The sequence below is a fragment of the Aedes albopictus genome, chromosome 2, assembly GCF_035046485.1.
Source record: "Aedes albopictus strain Foshan chromosome 2, AalbF5, whole genome shotgun sequence".
NCBI classification, from domain to species: Eukaryota; Metazoa; Arthropoda; class Insecta; order Diptera; family Culicidae; genus Aedes; species Aedes albopictus.
In genome coordinates, this window is record NC_085137.1 from 88,989,506 (window position 1) to 89,005,310 (window position 15,805).

General features: G+C 45.4%; 3 protein-coding genes across 16 annotated transcripts in view; 2 read left to right on the forward strand and 1 right to left on the reverse strand.

Annotated features, from left to right (window-relative positions):
- Positions 1–15,805, forward strand: part of LOC109427547 (protein NDRG3) — a 224,282-nt gene that overhangs the window by 63,779 nt on the left and 144,698 nt on the right. The window lies entirely within an intron of this gene.
- Positions 7,164–10,303, reverse strand: LOC134287663 (uncharacterized). 3 transcript variants are annotated; one of them, XM_062850053.1, is made up of 3 exons: positions 7,507–10,303; positions 7,361–7,446; positions 7,164–7,302 (listed from the first exon to the last, which is right to left on the reverse strand). In XM_062850053.1, exon 1 carries the CDS (start codon positions 10,296–10,298, stop codon positions 7,686–7,688), a length of 2,613 nt encoding a protein of 870 aa, XP_062706037.1. In that variant the 5' UTR covers positions 10,299–10,303; the 3' UTR covers positions 7,164–7,302; positions 7,361–7,446; positions 7,507–7,685. The 3 variants fall into 3 exon arrangements, with proteins under 3 accessions (XP_062706037.1, XP_062706035.1, XP_062706036.1); XM_062850051.1 differs by having other exon boundaries at positions 7,164–7,446; XM_062850052.1 differs by having other exon boundaries at positions 7,361–10,303.
- LOC134288736 (uncharacterized) lies at positions 12,818–15,797 on the forward strand. Its single transcript, XM_062854507.1, has 3 exons — positions 12,818–12,827; positions 12,945–15,492; positions 15,553–15,797. Exons 1-2 carry the CDS (start codon positions 12,818–12,820, stop codon positions 15,311–15,313), a joined length of 2,379 nt encoding a protein of 792 aa, XP_062710491.1. The 3' UTR covers positions 15,314–15,492; positions 15,553–15,797.

Consider the following 15,805-nt stretch of genomic DNA (forward strand, 5'->3'; position numbering starts at 1 on the left):
CGGAGATTTTTAGCGATATTTGTCATAAAATTTTTAAACGAATTCCTGAAGGAATTCCTCAAGGAATCTGTGAAGAAATTCCTGAAGGATTCCCCGGAGGATTTCCAGAAGAAATCCCCGGAGGAATTTCTTAAGGAATCCCTGGAGGAGTTTTTAAAGAAATCTCCGGAAGAATTCTCGAAGGAATCTTAAATGGAATTTTTGAAGGAATCTCCAGAAAAATTCCTGTAGGAATCGCCGGAGGAACTTCCAAAGAAATCTTTGAGGAAATCTTTGGAGGAATTTCTGTAGGATTACCTAAGGGAATCTCAAGAGGAACTTCTGAAGAAATCGCTGGAGGAATTTCTAAAGGAATCACTGGAGGATTTTCTGTAGGAATCGCTATAGGTATTCTTGAAGGAATCGCTGGAGGAAATCTAGAAAGAATCGTTGGAGGAATTTCTGTAGAAATCCTGAAAAATACCCCGAAGAAATACCTAAAGAAATCACCGAGGAATTTCCTGAAGGAATCCACGGAGAAATTCCTGAAATAAACCTCGGCAGAGTTCCTGAAAGAATCCCCGGAGGAATTTCTGCAGTAATTCTTGGAGAAATATCTTAAGGAATCCCTGGAGGAATCCATGAAAGAATCTTCGGAGGAGCCCCTGAAAGGATTCCTAAAGAAATCCCTGGAGTAATTCCTGAATGACTCTCTGGAGGAATTCCTGAAGGAATCGCCGGAGGAATTCCTGAAGGAATCCCCGGAGGAATTCCTGAAGGAATCCCCGGAGGAATTCCTGAAGGAATCCCCGGAGGAATTCCTGAAGGAATCCCCGGAGGAATTCCTGAAGGAATCCCCGGAGGAATTCCTGAAGGAATCCCCGGAGGAATTCCTGAAGGAATCCCCGGAGGAATTCCTGAAGGAATCCCCGGAGGAATTCCTGAAGGAATCCCAGGAGGAATTCCTGAAGGAATCCCAGGAGGAATTCCTGAAAGAATCCCCGGAGGAATTCCTGAAAGAATCCCCGGAGGAATTCCTGAAGGAATCCCCGGAGGAATTCCTGAAGGAATCCCCGGAGGAATTCCTGAAGGAATCCCCGGAGGAATTCCTGAAGGAATCCCCGGAGGAATTCCTGAAGGAATCCCCGGAGGAATTCCTGAAGGAATCCCCGGAGGAATTCCTGAAGGAATCCCCGGAGGAATTCCTGAAGGAATCCCCGGAGGAATTGCTGAAGGAATCCCCGGAGGAATTCCTGAAGGAATCCCCGGAGGAATTCCTGAAGGAATCCCCGGAGGAATTCCTGAAGGAATCCCCGGAGGAATTCCTGAAGGAATCCCCGGAGGAATTCCTGAAGGAATCCCCGGAGGAATTCCTGAAGGAATCCCCGGAGGAATTCCTGAAGGAATCCCCGGAGGAATTCCTGAAGGAATCCCCGGAGGAATTCCTGAAGGAATCCCCGGAGGAATTCCTGAAGAAATTCCTGGAGAAATTCCTGAAGAAATTCGTGGAGGAATTCTTGAAGAAATCCCTGGAACAATTCCTGAAGATATCTTCGGATCAATTCCTGAAGCAATCCCTGGATCAACTCATGAAGGAATCCCCGGAGGAATTCCTGAAGGAATCCCCGGAGGAATTCCTGAAGGAATCCCCGGAGGAATTCCTGAAGGAATCCCCGGAGGAATTCCTGAAGGAATCCCCGGAGGAATTCCTGAAGGAATCCCCGGAGGAATTCCTGAAGGAATCCCCGGAGGAATTCCTGAAGGAATCCCCGGAGGAATTCCTGAAGGAATCCCCGGAGGAATTCCTGAAGGAATCCCCGGAGGAATTCCTGAAGGAATCCCCGGAGGAATTCCTGAAGGAATCCCCGGAGGAATTCCTGATGGAATTCCCGGAAGAATTCCTGATGGAATTCCCGGAGGAATTCCTGAAGGAATCCCCGGAGGAATTCCTGAAGGAATCCCCGGAGGAATTCCTAAAGGAATCCCCGGAGGAATTCCTGAAGGAATCCCCGGAGGAATTCCTGAAGGAATCCCCGGAGGAATTCCTGAAGGAATCCCCGGAGGAATTCCTGAAGGAATCCCCGGAGGAATTCCTGAAGGAATCCCCGGTGGAATTCCTGAAGGAATCCCCGGAGGAATTCCTGAAGGAATCCCCGGAGGAATTCCTGAAGGAATCCCCGGAGGAATTCCTGAAGGAATCCCCGGAGGAATTCCTGAAGGAATCCCCGGAGGAATTCCTGGAGGAATCCCCGGAGGAATTCCTGGAGGAATCCCCGCAGGAATTCCTGGAGGAATCCCCGGAGGAATTCCTGGAGGAATCCCCGGAGGAATTCCTGGAGAAATCCCCGGAGGAATTCCTGGAGAAATCCCCGGAGGAATTCCTGGAGAAATCCCCGGAGGAATTCCTGGAGGAGGAATCCCCGGAGGAATTCCTGGAGGAGGAATCCCCGGAGGAATTCCTGGAGGAATCCCCGGAGGAATTCCTGGAGGAATCCCCGGAGGAATTCCTGGAGGAATCCCCGGAGGAATTCCTGGAGGAATCCCCGGAGGAATTCCTGGAGGAATCCCCGGAGGAATTCCTGGAGGAATCCCCGGAGGAATTCCTGGAGGAATCCCCGGAGGAATTCCTGGAGGAATCCCCGGAGGAATTCCTGGAGGAATCCCCGGAGGAATTCCTGGAGGAATCCCCGGAGGAATTCCTGGAGGAATCCCCGGAGGAATTCCTGGAGGAATCCCCGGAGGAATTCCTGGAGGAATCCCCGGAGGAATTCCTGGAGGAATCCCCGGAGGAATTCCTGGAGGAATCCCCGGAGGAATTCCTGGAGGAATCCCCGGAGGAATTCCTGGAGGAATCCCCGGAGGAATTCCTGGAGGAATCCCCGGAGGAATTCCTGGAGGAATCCCCGGAGGAATTCCTGGAGGAATCCCCGGAGGAATTCCTGGAGGAATCCCCGGAGGAATTCCTGGAGGAATCCCCGGAGGAATTCCTGGAGGAATCCCCGGAGGAATTCCTGGAGGAATCCCCGGAGGAATTCCTGGAGGAATCCCCGGAGGAATTCCTGGAGGAATCCCCGGAGGAATTCCTGGAGGAATCCCCGGAGGAATTCCTGGAGGAATCCCCGGAGGAATTCCTGGAGGAATCCCCGGAGGAATTCCTGGAGGAATCCCCGGAGGAATTCCTGGAGGAATCCCCGGAGGAATTCCTGGAGGAATCCCCGGAGGAATTCCTGGAGGAATCCCCGGGGGAATTCCTGGAGGAATCCCCGGAGGAATTCCTGGAGGAATCCTCGGAGGAATTCCTGGAAGAATCCCCGAAGGAATTCCTGAAGAAATCCCCGAAGGAATTCCTGAAGGAAACCCCGAAGGAATTCCCGAAGGAATCCCCGAAGGAATTCCTGAAGGAATCCCCGAAGGAATTCCTGAAGGAATCCTCGAAGGAATTCCTGAAGGAATCCCCGAAGGAATCCCCGAAGGAATCCCCGGAGGAATCCCCGGAGGAATTTCCTAAAGGAATCCCCGGAGAAATTCCTGGAGGAGTCCCCGGAGGAATTCCTGGAGGAATGCCTGAAAGAATCCCTGGAGGGATTTCTGACGGAATCGCTGGAGGAATGCCTGAAATTATCCCTGGAGGAATTCTTGAAATAATCCATGGAATAACTCCTGATGAAATCTCTGAAAGAATCCTGAAAGAATCCCTGGAGGAATTTCTGATTAAATCCCAGGAGGAGCTCCTGAAGGAATTCCTGTAGAAATCCCGGAAAGAATCCCTGAAGGAGTTCTGGAAAGAATTCCTGGAGGAATTTTTTATGGAATCCCTGGAGGAATTGCTGGAGGATTCTTTGAAAGAATTACTTAAGGAATTCCAGAAAGAATTCCTGAAGGAATTCTTGAAGGAATTCCTTAAGGAATTCTTGAATGAATTCCTGAAGGAATTTCTGAAGTATTCTCTGGAGGAATTCCTCAAGGAATCACTGAAGGAATTCCTAGTGGAACTTTGAATTCCTAGAGGGAATTCCTGGATGAATTCCTAGAGAGAATCCTGAAGGAATTTCTGGAGGAATTCCTGTTAGAATCCTTGGAGAAATTCCTGAAGAAATCCCTGGAGGAATTCCTGAAAGAATCCCGGGAGAAACTTTTGAAGGATTCCCTAGAGGAATTCCTGAAGTAATTTTACAGGAAATGTCTGAAAGAATTCCTGGAGTCACCCCTTGATTAATTTATGAAGGAATCCCTGGAGGAAAAAGGAATTCCTGAAGGAATTTTTGAAGGAACTCCTGAAGGTATCCCTGGAGAAATTTCTGAAGATATTCCTGCCGGAATTCCTGTACCAATTTCTAGAAAAATACCAAGATAAAATGTCTGTAGAAATCCGAGAGTTCCTGGAGACTAGACTAGACTAGACTAGACTAGACTAGACTAGACTAGACTAGACTAGACTAGACTAGACTAGACTAGACTAGACTAGACTAGACTAGACTAGACTAGACTAGACTAGACTAGACTAGACTAGACTAGACTAGACTAGACTAGACTAGACTAGACTAGACTAGACTAGACTAGACTAGACTAGACTAGACTAGACTAGACTAGACTAGACTAGACTAGACTAGACTAGACTAGACTAGACTAGACTGGACCAATGTCACCGTTCATTCTTGTTTCCTGACGGTTTCACATGTCAACCCTTAAGTTTGATCCTGACACTTTATCACACGTTTTTGAAATAAGTGGTCCTAACCAGCCCGACCGTATGAGTAGTAAGAGCTCATACGTTACTTTCTAATTTGACGATACAGACATTTCAGTTGTCCATCATTGCTGGTGTTGGGATTAATTTCGATAAAAGCAACCTTCTCTTGTACGCAGCTTTGCGGTACTACCCGCATTCTGATGGGTGAACATTTCAGTCCATGGGATGAAGTTAGTGCATGGAGTCACAGTACAAACAAGTATGGTCGAACCCTATCGGGCAGAATATGTAGAAAAGAGGACGATGGAATTTGCGGTTTGTGCTAAATCCTCAGAGAGCTGGCCGTTGAGCTTGATGTCTGGTGAAAAGAGCTGTTTTTAGCTTGAATAATTGAGCTTGTGGTGACAGCCAGATTAAAATTTAATTTTGTAATTGAGGCTGATGATTTTACCATTAAAAATATTCAATGAATTCATAAAGTCTCGTTTAGTGGTAACTTTGCTTTTTGGAGACAATGTTTCAGAATTATTCCACAACCCATATGTAAACTGTTTGTGGAAAGCTATTTGGTAGTCAATAGAAATCCAATTGAATGTCAAAGTTGAAAAGGCTTGAAAATAAAAATGTCATTCTCGTTCACCCAAAATATTCCTACTTTTGAGACTTCACAAATAGAATTTCAGTAACACAAACTGGAATTTATCCTTGGGTCATGTAAAACCATCAACAAACTGTGAAACATTGTTGCAGAACCCAATTAAGCGATAATCAACGTGTTTATGTCACTTGTATCCTTTATTATCAACAAGGGCTCGTCCAATAACCCATTTTTGCATGATTTAACCTTCGACCGATAATTGTCTGTTGATCCGAACTGATGTGGGGTGGTTGTTACCCAGATCATAATGGAAAAATACAATTTCCATCCAATGCAGTCACATGGTGGATATAGGGTAACATTGGTGTTTTCGGCAGTATTGTTCTTTTCGTCATAGGGAGGTTTTTCAATACATTTTTCGTTCTGCAGGTTTTGGCATTGGGGCAAAGTTGCCGAAAACAACCATACGTTCCCTTTCGTACAGAAACGTACCTACTTATATGAAAATCGGTTGTTGATGATGCATATCCAATACCGGAGGTCCTCATCCCCACGGTGTAGACACAGGGTCGCCACATTTGCCTTTTACCAGCATCAGTGCAACATTGCGAAATGAATATATATATTTTGACTGCCCGCTCGTCCTTTGTGCGAAAGGCAACGCCCGACACCACCACCGTGCGGATAAAATATCTGAATTCTGATCGTTTATTCATATTTTTCCGAATGGAGCAAAAAAGCAGCATATCGAACAGAACAGGATGGTGCGAGATTATACCACTCCATACTGGTTGGCGGCGCTTGTTTCCGTCGTCGATTCCATCATCCCGCGCTGCGCTACTGCCAGCAATGATACGCAAGTGGATATTGACTTGTCTACGCGATGATAACGAAACGAACAAAGAAGGATGAGATCGAATGGGGGGGGGTTGGAGATATGCGTGATTTCGTGGTTTCGAATGGAGCTTCTCTCCAACAACCGGCGACCGAACTGGGTGTTGGTTGCTTCGGCATCTCGTCGAATGCAACAGAAGAGGGTAATCAGCATTTTTTATAACAAGCGACCAAGAGTCTCCAGACGAGTTTCCTTGCTTGGAGGTTGACCTGTAAACAAAGCCAATAGTATTAGATTGAACTGGTTGAATCTGCTTTGTTCCACGTTTATCATCTTTGTTCCAGTAACACTGGGAGAAGATTTACAGAGATGTTCGTAACCTCTGCGAGCAATATTTGGTCCTGAAGGTGACTCATCGATAACCACTGTGCGAATAGTAATGCTCTATCACGCAAGGCGCCGGACGCCGAGAAAACTTACGGAACTGGAATTCCTTCCCCAGATATACATCAAATCTCGTCGTGCTTTGGGGCAAAGGTTTAGAATAGTTAGGTTGCTTCTGATCGTAGTTTGTAGCACGGTATACTTACACATAGAACCGGAATATCAACTCTAATTAGATCCAATTTAGGTAAACGGCTCAAGTTTCCTGTTGTCGAGCGTCGCGTTATTGTCGTTACGGAGTAGCAATAGCAATTCTATAAAACTGCGAATCATAGCGAATGGAACCAGACGTTGAATGGTGTCAAGTGTGAAATAGTTAATAACTGTTTTTCAACTTTGAGATGGGATTTTACATGGCATTAATTGTTGTTGACTAACGATTATGTCGACTGCCGAGTGATTTAAGTTAAGAGGCCCCGTTGAATTGCTGGCACAAAAACACTACACACTTCTGATTTTATGTGAACAATCTGTGTAAGTCCATGACCAAACCAGGCTTACGATGAAACAAGTTTTATGGAAAACAGTTTGTGCAATAATTTCTCATCACATATCATCCTACGTTCTTGAGCCCTTTGCCATAATGTACTTTGTCATCGTTACATAAATGGCTACGGAAATGGTTGCTTTCGACTGTGGGAACTTTAGCTGGGAAACGTGATATTCTCGGCCTTTGCAGTCTTAAAGAGCAGCGAGAAACGATATTCTCTCTACATCCGACGGTTTCGGTAATATATTTTACCTTTTTCAAGGATTCTAAAATTTTGAAAAATTAATTTGCAGTTCATGATTTCTGACTCACCCTATTGCTTACAGAGGTTACGTTCTCTTGTACATGTATAGTAATGCTCTACATCGGATAGTCTAGGTACATGGTTTTCGAGATGGCGCCCGTTGCGGCTGTGGACATTATAACATCTTAAATATTGTTTTGTCTGGTTTTAGTTATTTCCTACTTACTGCATGTGTCGCGAAATTTTTGCGAGCTACTGTATCGTGGGAGGCTTTTTGCTATAAAAATCTAGCTTTTTGGCTCGCGTTCTATGCTATAATCGCACTGTTTTATCGCCTACGCTTTTGACCTAAACAGTTTGTGGCTGTTTTCGCTAACTTTTGCTTGAGTATGTGTTAGTGTTGGATCATCTGGAATTTTGTGTTGTGGTGTGGGTGTGTTCTTGTGTATCATGCCTATTTCGTATTTTGTTTATATTTCCTATTTCGTAAATTATTCCAGCGTAAATCGCATGTAGGCCTTCAGTGTCTGTTCTTTTGTTTACACAATTTTTGTTACTTGCTATGTGGCCCATCTCGAGAAACTGTAGTGTGTGTGCGTTTACATTTTTGTCTAATATCTTCACTTTTTTCAGATCAAATCGATGTTGTTTGTTGATGCTGTGGTTCATCAGTGCAGTTTTCTCCCCTAGAGCAACAATTTGTGGGTCGTTTGCATCGCTTCCTTGTTCCAGCAGTTTTTCCAGAGTGTTGTAATGTGTTTGGTGTCCGTATATTCTAGTTTTTAGGCGGTTGGTTGTCATTCCAACGTACGTAGCTTCACAGTTGCTGCATGGAATGATGTAGACGACATTACTCTGTTGCTCTGGTGGGACTGGATCTTTCACCATGGTGAAGAGCTCTCTGGTTGACCGGACGTTGTATTTTGCGAGTCGTATGCTGCCGTAATCTCGCTGTAGAACCCTGTCGATTCTGTTCGACAGGTGTGTTATGTATGGAATGCGACGGTAGGTATATTCCAGGTTTTGTGGCTGCTGTTGGTGATCATCGACGTGCTCATTCATCCTGTTTGCGATCCTATGTCGTAGCGGTTTTGGATAATCGTTTAGTTGCAGCTGTGCATCGATTATTTTTGCTTTTTCACGGTCGTCTAAATCCGTGGATAGCTGATAGACACGTCTAGCGAAATTCTTTGCCATGTTCAGCTTTTGGCTGAGGGGATGGTATGACCTGAAGTTCAGAAATCTTCCACTTGCAATGGGTTTCTGGTACCATTGTGTGGTTACCTTCTGGTTGCTGTGTCTGGTTAGAAGCATGTCCAGGAAGGGTAGTTTGTTATCCACTTCCAGTTCGTAAGTGAACTGGATGTGGACGTCATAGCTATTAAAAGTGTCTAGAACATGTTGCAATTCGCTGATAGGGATTGCTGTTATCAGGTCATCGACAAATTTTCGCAGGAAGGGCAATGGGATATTGAGCATTCGGACGACAGTATCCAGCAAGGTTTCCATCACCCAATCTGCTATCGCTGGCGACAGCGGATTTCCCATCGCGGTGCCGAAGATCTGTTGGTAGTGCTGCCCGTCGAATTTGAAATAGCTAGCATCTATGCAAAATTCAACTATTTCAAGGAATAGATCCAAACAAATGCCAGTATTTGGTCTAATTTCGTCCCACCTCGAGATGATGCTACTTATTGCCAGCGATTTTGGAATGGATGTGAATAGCGATTTCACATCAAGCGAGATTAGCACATAGTTTTCGGGTAGGGTAACGTTGTTGATAAACTGGCAGAACGAGAACGAGTCCTTGATATTGTATGTGCTTACCAGTGATTGCTGGAAAATTTTGCCGATGAATTTCGACAGGTTGTACGACGGAGCAGTGATGTTCGGTACGACGGGTCTCAGCGGCAGGCCCGGTTTATGTGCTTTGGGCTGCCCGTAGATCCTTGGGCACACCGCATTGTACCTGGTTAGCTGCTTGGCCGTCCTATCGTCGATGATGTCCAGGTTTCTGATCCTTCGAACTATGTTGTTGTTCAGTCTTTCATACCTGGAAGTTGGATCGCGTGGGATTGGGGCGTAGGTTGTTCGATCCTGTAGTAGTTCAAGCATCTTCTTCTTGTAGTCCTCGGATTCCATCAGGACCGTCTTGTTGCCCTTGTCCGATCTGACAACGTAGACGTTCGGATTGTCCTTCAGAAAGCTACGTGTGACTGCTTGGGCATTTTCGCAGAATTTTGCTACTGGATCTACCGGAGCTGACCTGTTTCTGCTGCCATGGATGTAGTTCGTGATGATGTTCGCTACAGCGCATCGGTTACGATCCTGCACTTCAGGAATGGGATTTGTCTTGATAATCTGCTCCACATCAGCCATTAGATGTAGGAATGGGACACGGTCCGCTGCTGTGACCGGTAGAGCGAACTTCGGACCAAGGCTCAGTAGAACTTCCGCCTCCGGTGGTACCACTACCTGTGTACCGTTGTGAATGGCCTTCGAGTTGTGTGTTGGTAGCTCGGTGCACGAAATCTGATGAGGGTTACGGACTATGATGTTTTGGAATTTTCGCTTTGTCCTATTGCTCCTTTCTTGGATGTTCTTTTCATTGAACCGCTTTTGACTCTCGAAGAAATTCGTGTAGACCGAGTCCGGGATATTCGATGTTCGGATGCCTTCTGCTACAGACGTTAGTCTCGATTGAAACGTTTTGATCTTGTGGAACGTGTGTTTGACCTCGATGTTGAGAATAGATTTCATGAATCTGCTGATAGACCTCTGAACCTTATTCGAGAATGGTCCATTCTCCTCCAATAATGGGTACGTGAATCGAAAACTGTTTGCGAAATGCGCCGGAAATACTCCTCTTCTTCGGCATCTGATCAGGAAAGCTTTTCTGCTGATCATGTTTCCGAGTTTTCTGGTGTTGTTAGCGTAGTCTTTAAGCATGTTCTTAGCACTTGCACCGTAATTGTTGGCTATTTCGTCAAAGAAGTGGGCGCCGGAAATGGTGGCCATTTTATTTAACGGAAATGGTTGCTTTCGACTGTGGGAACTTTAGCTGGGAAACGTGATATTCTCGGCCTTTGCAGTCTTAAAGAGCAGCGAGAAACGATATTCTCTCTACATCCGACGGTTTCGGTAATATATTTTACCTTTTTCAAGGATTCTAAAATTTTGAAAAATTAATTTGCAGTTCATGATTTCTGACTCACCCTATTGCTTACAGAGGTTACGTTCTCTTGTACATGTATAGTAATGCTCTACATCGGATAGTCTAGGTACATGGTTTTCGAGATGGCGCCCGTTGCGGCTGTGGACATTATAACATCTTAAATATTGTTTTGTCTGGTTTTAGTTATTTCCTACTTACTGCATGTGTCGCGAAATTTTTGCGAGCTACTGTATCGTGGGAGGCTTTTTGCTATAAAAATCTAGCTTTTTGGCTCGCGTTCTATGCTATAATCGCACTGTTTTATCGCCTACGCTTTTGACCTAAACAGTTTGTGGCTGTTTTCGCTAACTTTTGCTTGAGTATGTGTTAGTGTTGGATCATCTGGAATTTTGTGTTGTGGTGTGGGTGTGTTCTTGTGTATCATGCCTATTTCGTATTTTGTTTATATTTCCTATTTCGTAAATTATTCCAGCGTAAATCGCATGTAGGCCTTCAGTGTCTGTTCTTTTGTTTACACAATTTTTGTTACTTGCTATGTGGCCCATCTCGAGAAACTGTAGTGTGTGTGCGTTTACATTTTTGTCTAATATCTTCACTTCTTTCAGATCAAATCGATGTTGTTTGTTGATGCTGTGGTTCATCAGTGCAGTTTTCTCCCCTAGAGCAACAATTTGTGGGTCGTTTGCATCGCTTCCTTGTTCCAGCAGTTTTTCCAGAGTGTTGTAATGTGTTTGGTGTCCGTATATTCTAGTTTTTAGGCGGTTGGTTGTCATTCCAACGTACGTAGCTTCACAGTTGCTGCATGGAATGATGTAGACGACATTACTCTGTTGCTCTGGTGGGACTGGATCTTTCACCATGGTGAAGAGCTCTCTGGTTGACCGGACGTTGTATTTTGCGAGTCGTATGCTGCCGTAATCTCGCTGTAGAACCCTGTCGATTCTGTTCGACAGGTGTGTTATGTATGGAATGCGACGGTAGGTATATTCCAGGTTTTGTGGCTGCTGTTGGTGATCATCGACGTGCTCATTCATCCTGTTTGCGATCCTATGTCGTAGCGGTTTTGGATAATCGTTTAGTTGCAGCTGTGCATCGATTATTTTTGCTTTTTCACGGTCGTCTAAATCCGTGGATAGCTGATAGACACGTCTAGCGAAATTCTTTGCCATGTTCAGCTTTTGGCTGAGGGGATGGTATGACCTGAAGTTCAGAAATCTTCCACTTGCAATGGGTTTCTGGTACCATTGTGTGGTTACCTTCTGGTTGCTGTGTCTGGTTAGAAGCATGTCCAGGAAGGGTAGTTTGTTATCCACTTCCAGTTCGTAAGTGAACTGGATGTGGACGTCATAGCTATTAAAAGTGTCTAGAACATGTTGCAATTCGCTGATAGGGATTGCTGTTATCAGGTCATCGACAAATTTTCGCAGGAAGGGCAATGGGATATTGAGCATTCGGACGACAGTATCCAGCAAGGTTTCCATCACCCAATCTGCTATCGCTGGCGACAGCGGATTTCCCATCGCGGTGCCGAAGATCTGTTGGTAGTGCTGCCCGTCGAATTTGAAATAGCTAGCATCTATGCAAAATTCAACTATTTCAAGGAATAGATCCAAACAAATGCCAGTATTTGGTCTAATTTCGTCCCACCTCGAGATGATGCTACTTATTGCCAGCGATTTTGGAATGGATGTGAATAGCGATTTCACATCAAGCGAGATTAGCACATAGTTTTCGGGTAGGGTAACGTTGTTGATAAACTGGCAGAACGAGAACGAGTCCTTGATATTGTATGTGCTTACCAGTGATTGCTGGAAAATTTTGCCGATGAATTTCGACAGGTTGTACGACGGAGCAGTGATGTTCGGTACGACGGGTCTCAGCGGCAGGCCCGGTTTATGTGCTTTGGGCTGCCCGTAGATCCTTGGGCACACCGCATTGTACCTGGTTAGCTGCTTGGCCGTCCTATCGTCGATGATGTCCAGGTTTCTGATCCTTCGAACTATGTTGTTGTTCAGTCTTTCATACCTGGAAGTTGGATCGCGTGGGATTGGGGCGTAGGTTGTTCGATCCTGTAGTAGTTCAAGCATCTTCTTCTTGTAGTCCTCGGATTCCATCAGGACCGTCTTGTTGCCCTTGTCCGATCTGACAACGTAGACGTTCGGATTGTCCTTCAGAAAGCTACGTGTGACTGCTTGGGCATTTTCGCAGAATTTTGCTACTGGATCTACCGGAGCTGACCTGTTTCTGCTGCCATGGATGTAGTTCGTGATGATGTTCGCTACAGCGCATCGGTTACGATCCTGCACTTCAGGAATGGGATTTGTCTTGATAATCTGCTCCACATCAGCCATTAGATGTAGGAATGGGACACGGTCCGCTGCTGTGACCGGTAGAGCGAACTTCGGACCAAGGCTCAGTAGAACTTCCGCCTCCGGTGGTACCACTACCTGTGTACCGTTGTGAATGGCCTTCGAGTTGTGTGTTGGTAGCTCGGTGCACGAAATCTGATGAGGGTTACGGACTCGAGGTCAAACACACGTTCCACAAGATCAAAACGTTTCAATCGAGACTAACGTCTGTAGCAGAAGGCATCCGAACATCGAATATCCCGGACTCGGTCTACACGAATTTCTTCGAGAGTCAAAAGCGGTTCAATGAAAAGAACATCCAAGAAAGGAGCAATAGGACAAAGCGAAAATTCCAAAACATCATAGTCCGTAACCCTCATCAGATTTCGTGCACCGAGCTACCAACACACAACTCGAAGGCCATTCACAACGGTACACAGGTAGTGGTACCACCGGAGGCGGAAGTTCTACTGAGCCTTGGTCCGAAGTTCGCTCTACCGGTCACAGCAGCGGACCGTGTCCCATTCCTACATCTAATGGCTGATGTGGAGCAGATTATCAAGACAAATCCCATTCCTGAAGTGCAGGATCGTAACCGATGCGCTGTAGCGAACATCATCACGAACTACATCCATGGCAGCAGAAACAGGTCAGCTCCGGTAGATCCAGTAGCAAAATTCTGCGAAAATGCCCAAGCAGTCACACGTAGCTTTCTGAAGGACAATCCGAACGTCTACGTTGTCAGATCGGACAAGGGCAACAAGACGGTCCTGATGGAATCCGAGGACTACAAGAAGAAGATGCTTGAACTACTACAGGATCGAACAACCTACGCCCCAATCCCACGCGATCCAACTTCCAGGTATGAAAGACTGAACAACAACATAGTTCGAAGGATCAGAAACCTGGACATCATCGACGATAGGACGGCCAAGCAGCTAACCAGGTACAATGCGGTGTGCCCAAGGATCTACGGGCAGCCCAAAGCACATAAACCGGGCCTGCCGCTGAGACCCGTCGTACCGAACATCACTGCTCCGTCGTACAACCTGTCGAAATTCATCGGCAAAATTTTCCAGCAATCACTGGTAAGCACATACAATATCAAGGACTCGTTCTCGTTCTGCCAGTTTATCAACAACGTTACCCTACCCGAAAACTATGTGCTAATCTCGCTTGATGTGAAATCGCTATTCACATCCATTCCAAAATCGCTGGCAATAAGTAGCATCATCTCGAGGTGGGACGAAATTAGACCAAATACTGGCATTTGTTTGGATCTATTCCTTGAAATAGTTGAATTTTGCATAGATGCTAGCTATTTCAAATTCGACGGGCAGCACTACCAACAGATCTTCGGCACCGCGATGGGAAATCCGCTGTCGCCAGCGATAGCAGATTGGGTGATGGAAACCTTGCTGGATACTGTCGTCCGAATGCTCAATATCCCATTGCCCTTCCTGCGAAAATTTGTCGATGACCTGATAACAGCAATCCCTATCAGCGAATTGCAACATGTTCTAGACACTTTTAATAGCTATGACGTCCACATCCAGTTCACTTACGAACTGGAAGTGGATAACAAACTACCCTTCCTGGACATGCTTCTAACCAGACACAGCAACCAGAAGGTAACCACACAATGGTACCAGAAACCCATTGCAAGTGGAAGATTTCTGAACTTCAGGTCATACCATCCCCTCAGCCAAAAGCTGAACATGGCAAAGAATTTCGCTAGACGTGTCTATCAGCTATCCACGGATTTAGACGACCGTGAAAAAGCAAAAATAATCGATGCACAGCTGCAACTAAACGATTATCCAAAACCGCTACGACATAGGATCGCAAACAGGATGAATGAGCACGTCGATGATCACCAACAGCAGCCACAAAACCTGGAATATACCTACCGTCGCATTCCATACATAACACACCTGTCGAACAGAATCGACAGGGTTCTACAGCGAGATTACGGCAGCATACGACTCGCAAAATACAACGTCCGGTCAACCAGAGAGCTCTTCACCATGGTGAAAGATCCAGTCCCACCAGAGCAACAGAGTAATGTCGTCTACATCATTCCATGCAGCAACTGTGAAGCTACGTACGTTGGAATGACAACCAACCGCCTAAAAACTAGAATATACGGACACCAAACACATTACAACACTCTGGAAAAACTGCTGGAACAAGGAAGCGATGCAAACGACCCACAAATTGTTGCTCTAGGGGAGAAAACTGCACTGATGAACCACAGCATCAACAAACAACATCGATTTGATCTGAAAAAAGTGAAGATATTAGACAAAAATGTAAACGCACACACACTACAGTTTCTCGAGATGGGCCACATAGCAAGTAACAAAAATTGTGTAAACAAAAGAACAGACACTGAAGGCCTACATGCGATTTACGCTGGAATAATTTACGAAATAGGAAATATAAACAAAATACGAAATAGGCATGATACACAAGAACACACCCACACCACAACACAAAATTCCAGATGATCCAACACTAACACATACTCAAGCAAAAGTTAGCGAAAACAGCCACAAACTGTTTAGGTCAAAAGCGTAGGCGATAAAACAGTGCGATTATAGCATAGAACGCGAGCCAAAAAGCTAGATTTTTATAGCAAAAAGCCTCCCACGATACAGTAGCTCGCAAAAATTTCGCGACACATGCAGTAAGTAGGAAATAACTAAAACCAGACAAAACAATATTTAAGATGTTATAATGTCCACAGCCGCAACGGGCGCCATCTCGAAAACCATGTACCTAGACTATCCGATGTAGAGCATTACTATACATGTACAAGAGAACGTAACCTCTGTAAGCAATAGGGTGAGTCAGAAATCATGAACTGCAAATTAATTTTTCAAAATTTTAGAATCCTTGAAAAAGGTAAAATATATTACCGAAACCGTCGGATGTAGAGAGAATATCGTTTCTCGCTGCTCTTTAAGACTGCAAAGGCCGAGAATATCACGTTTCCCAAC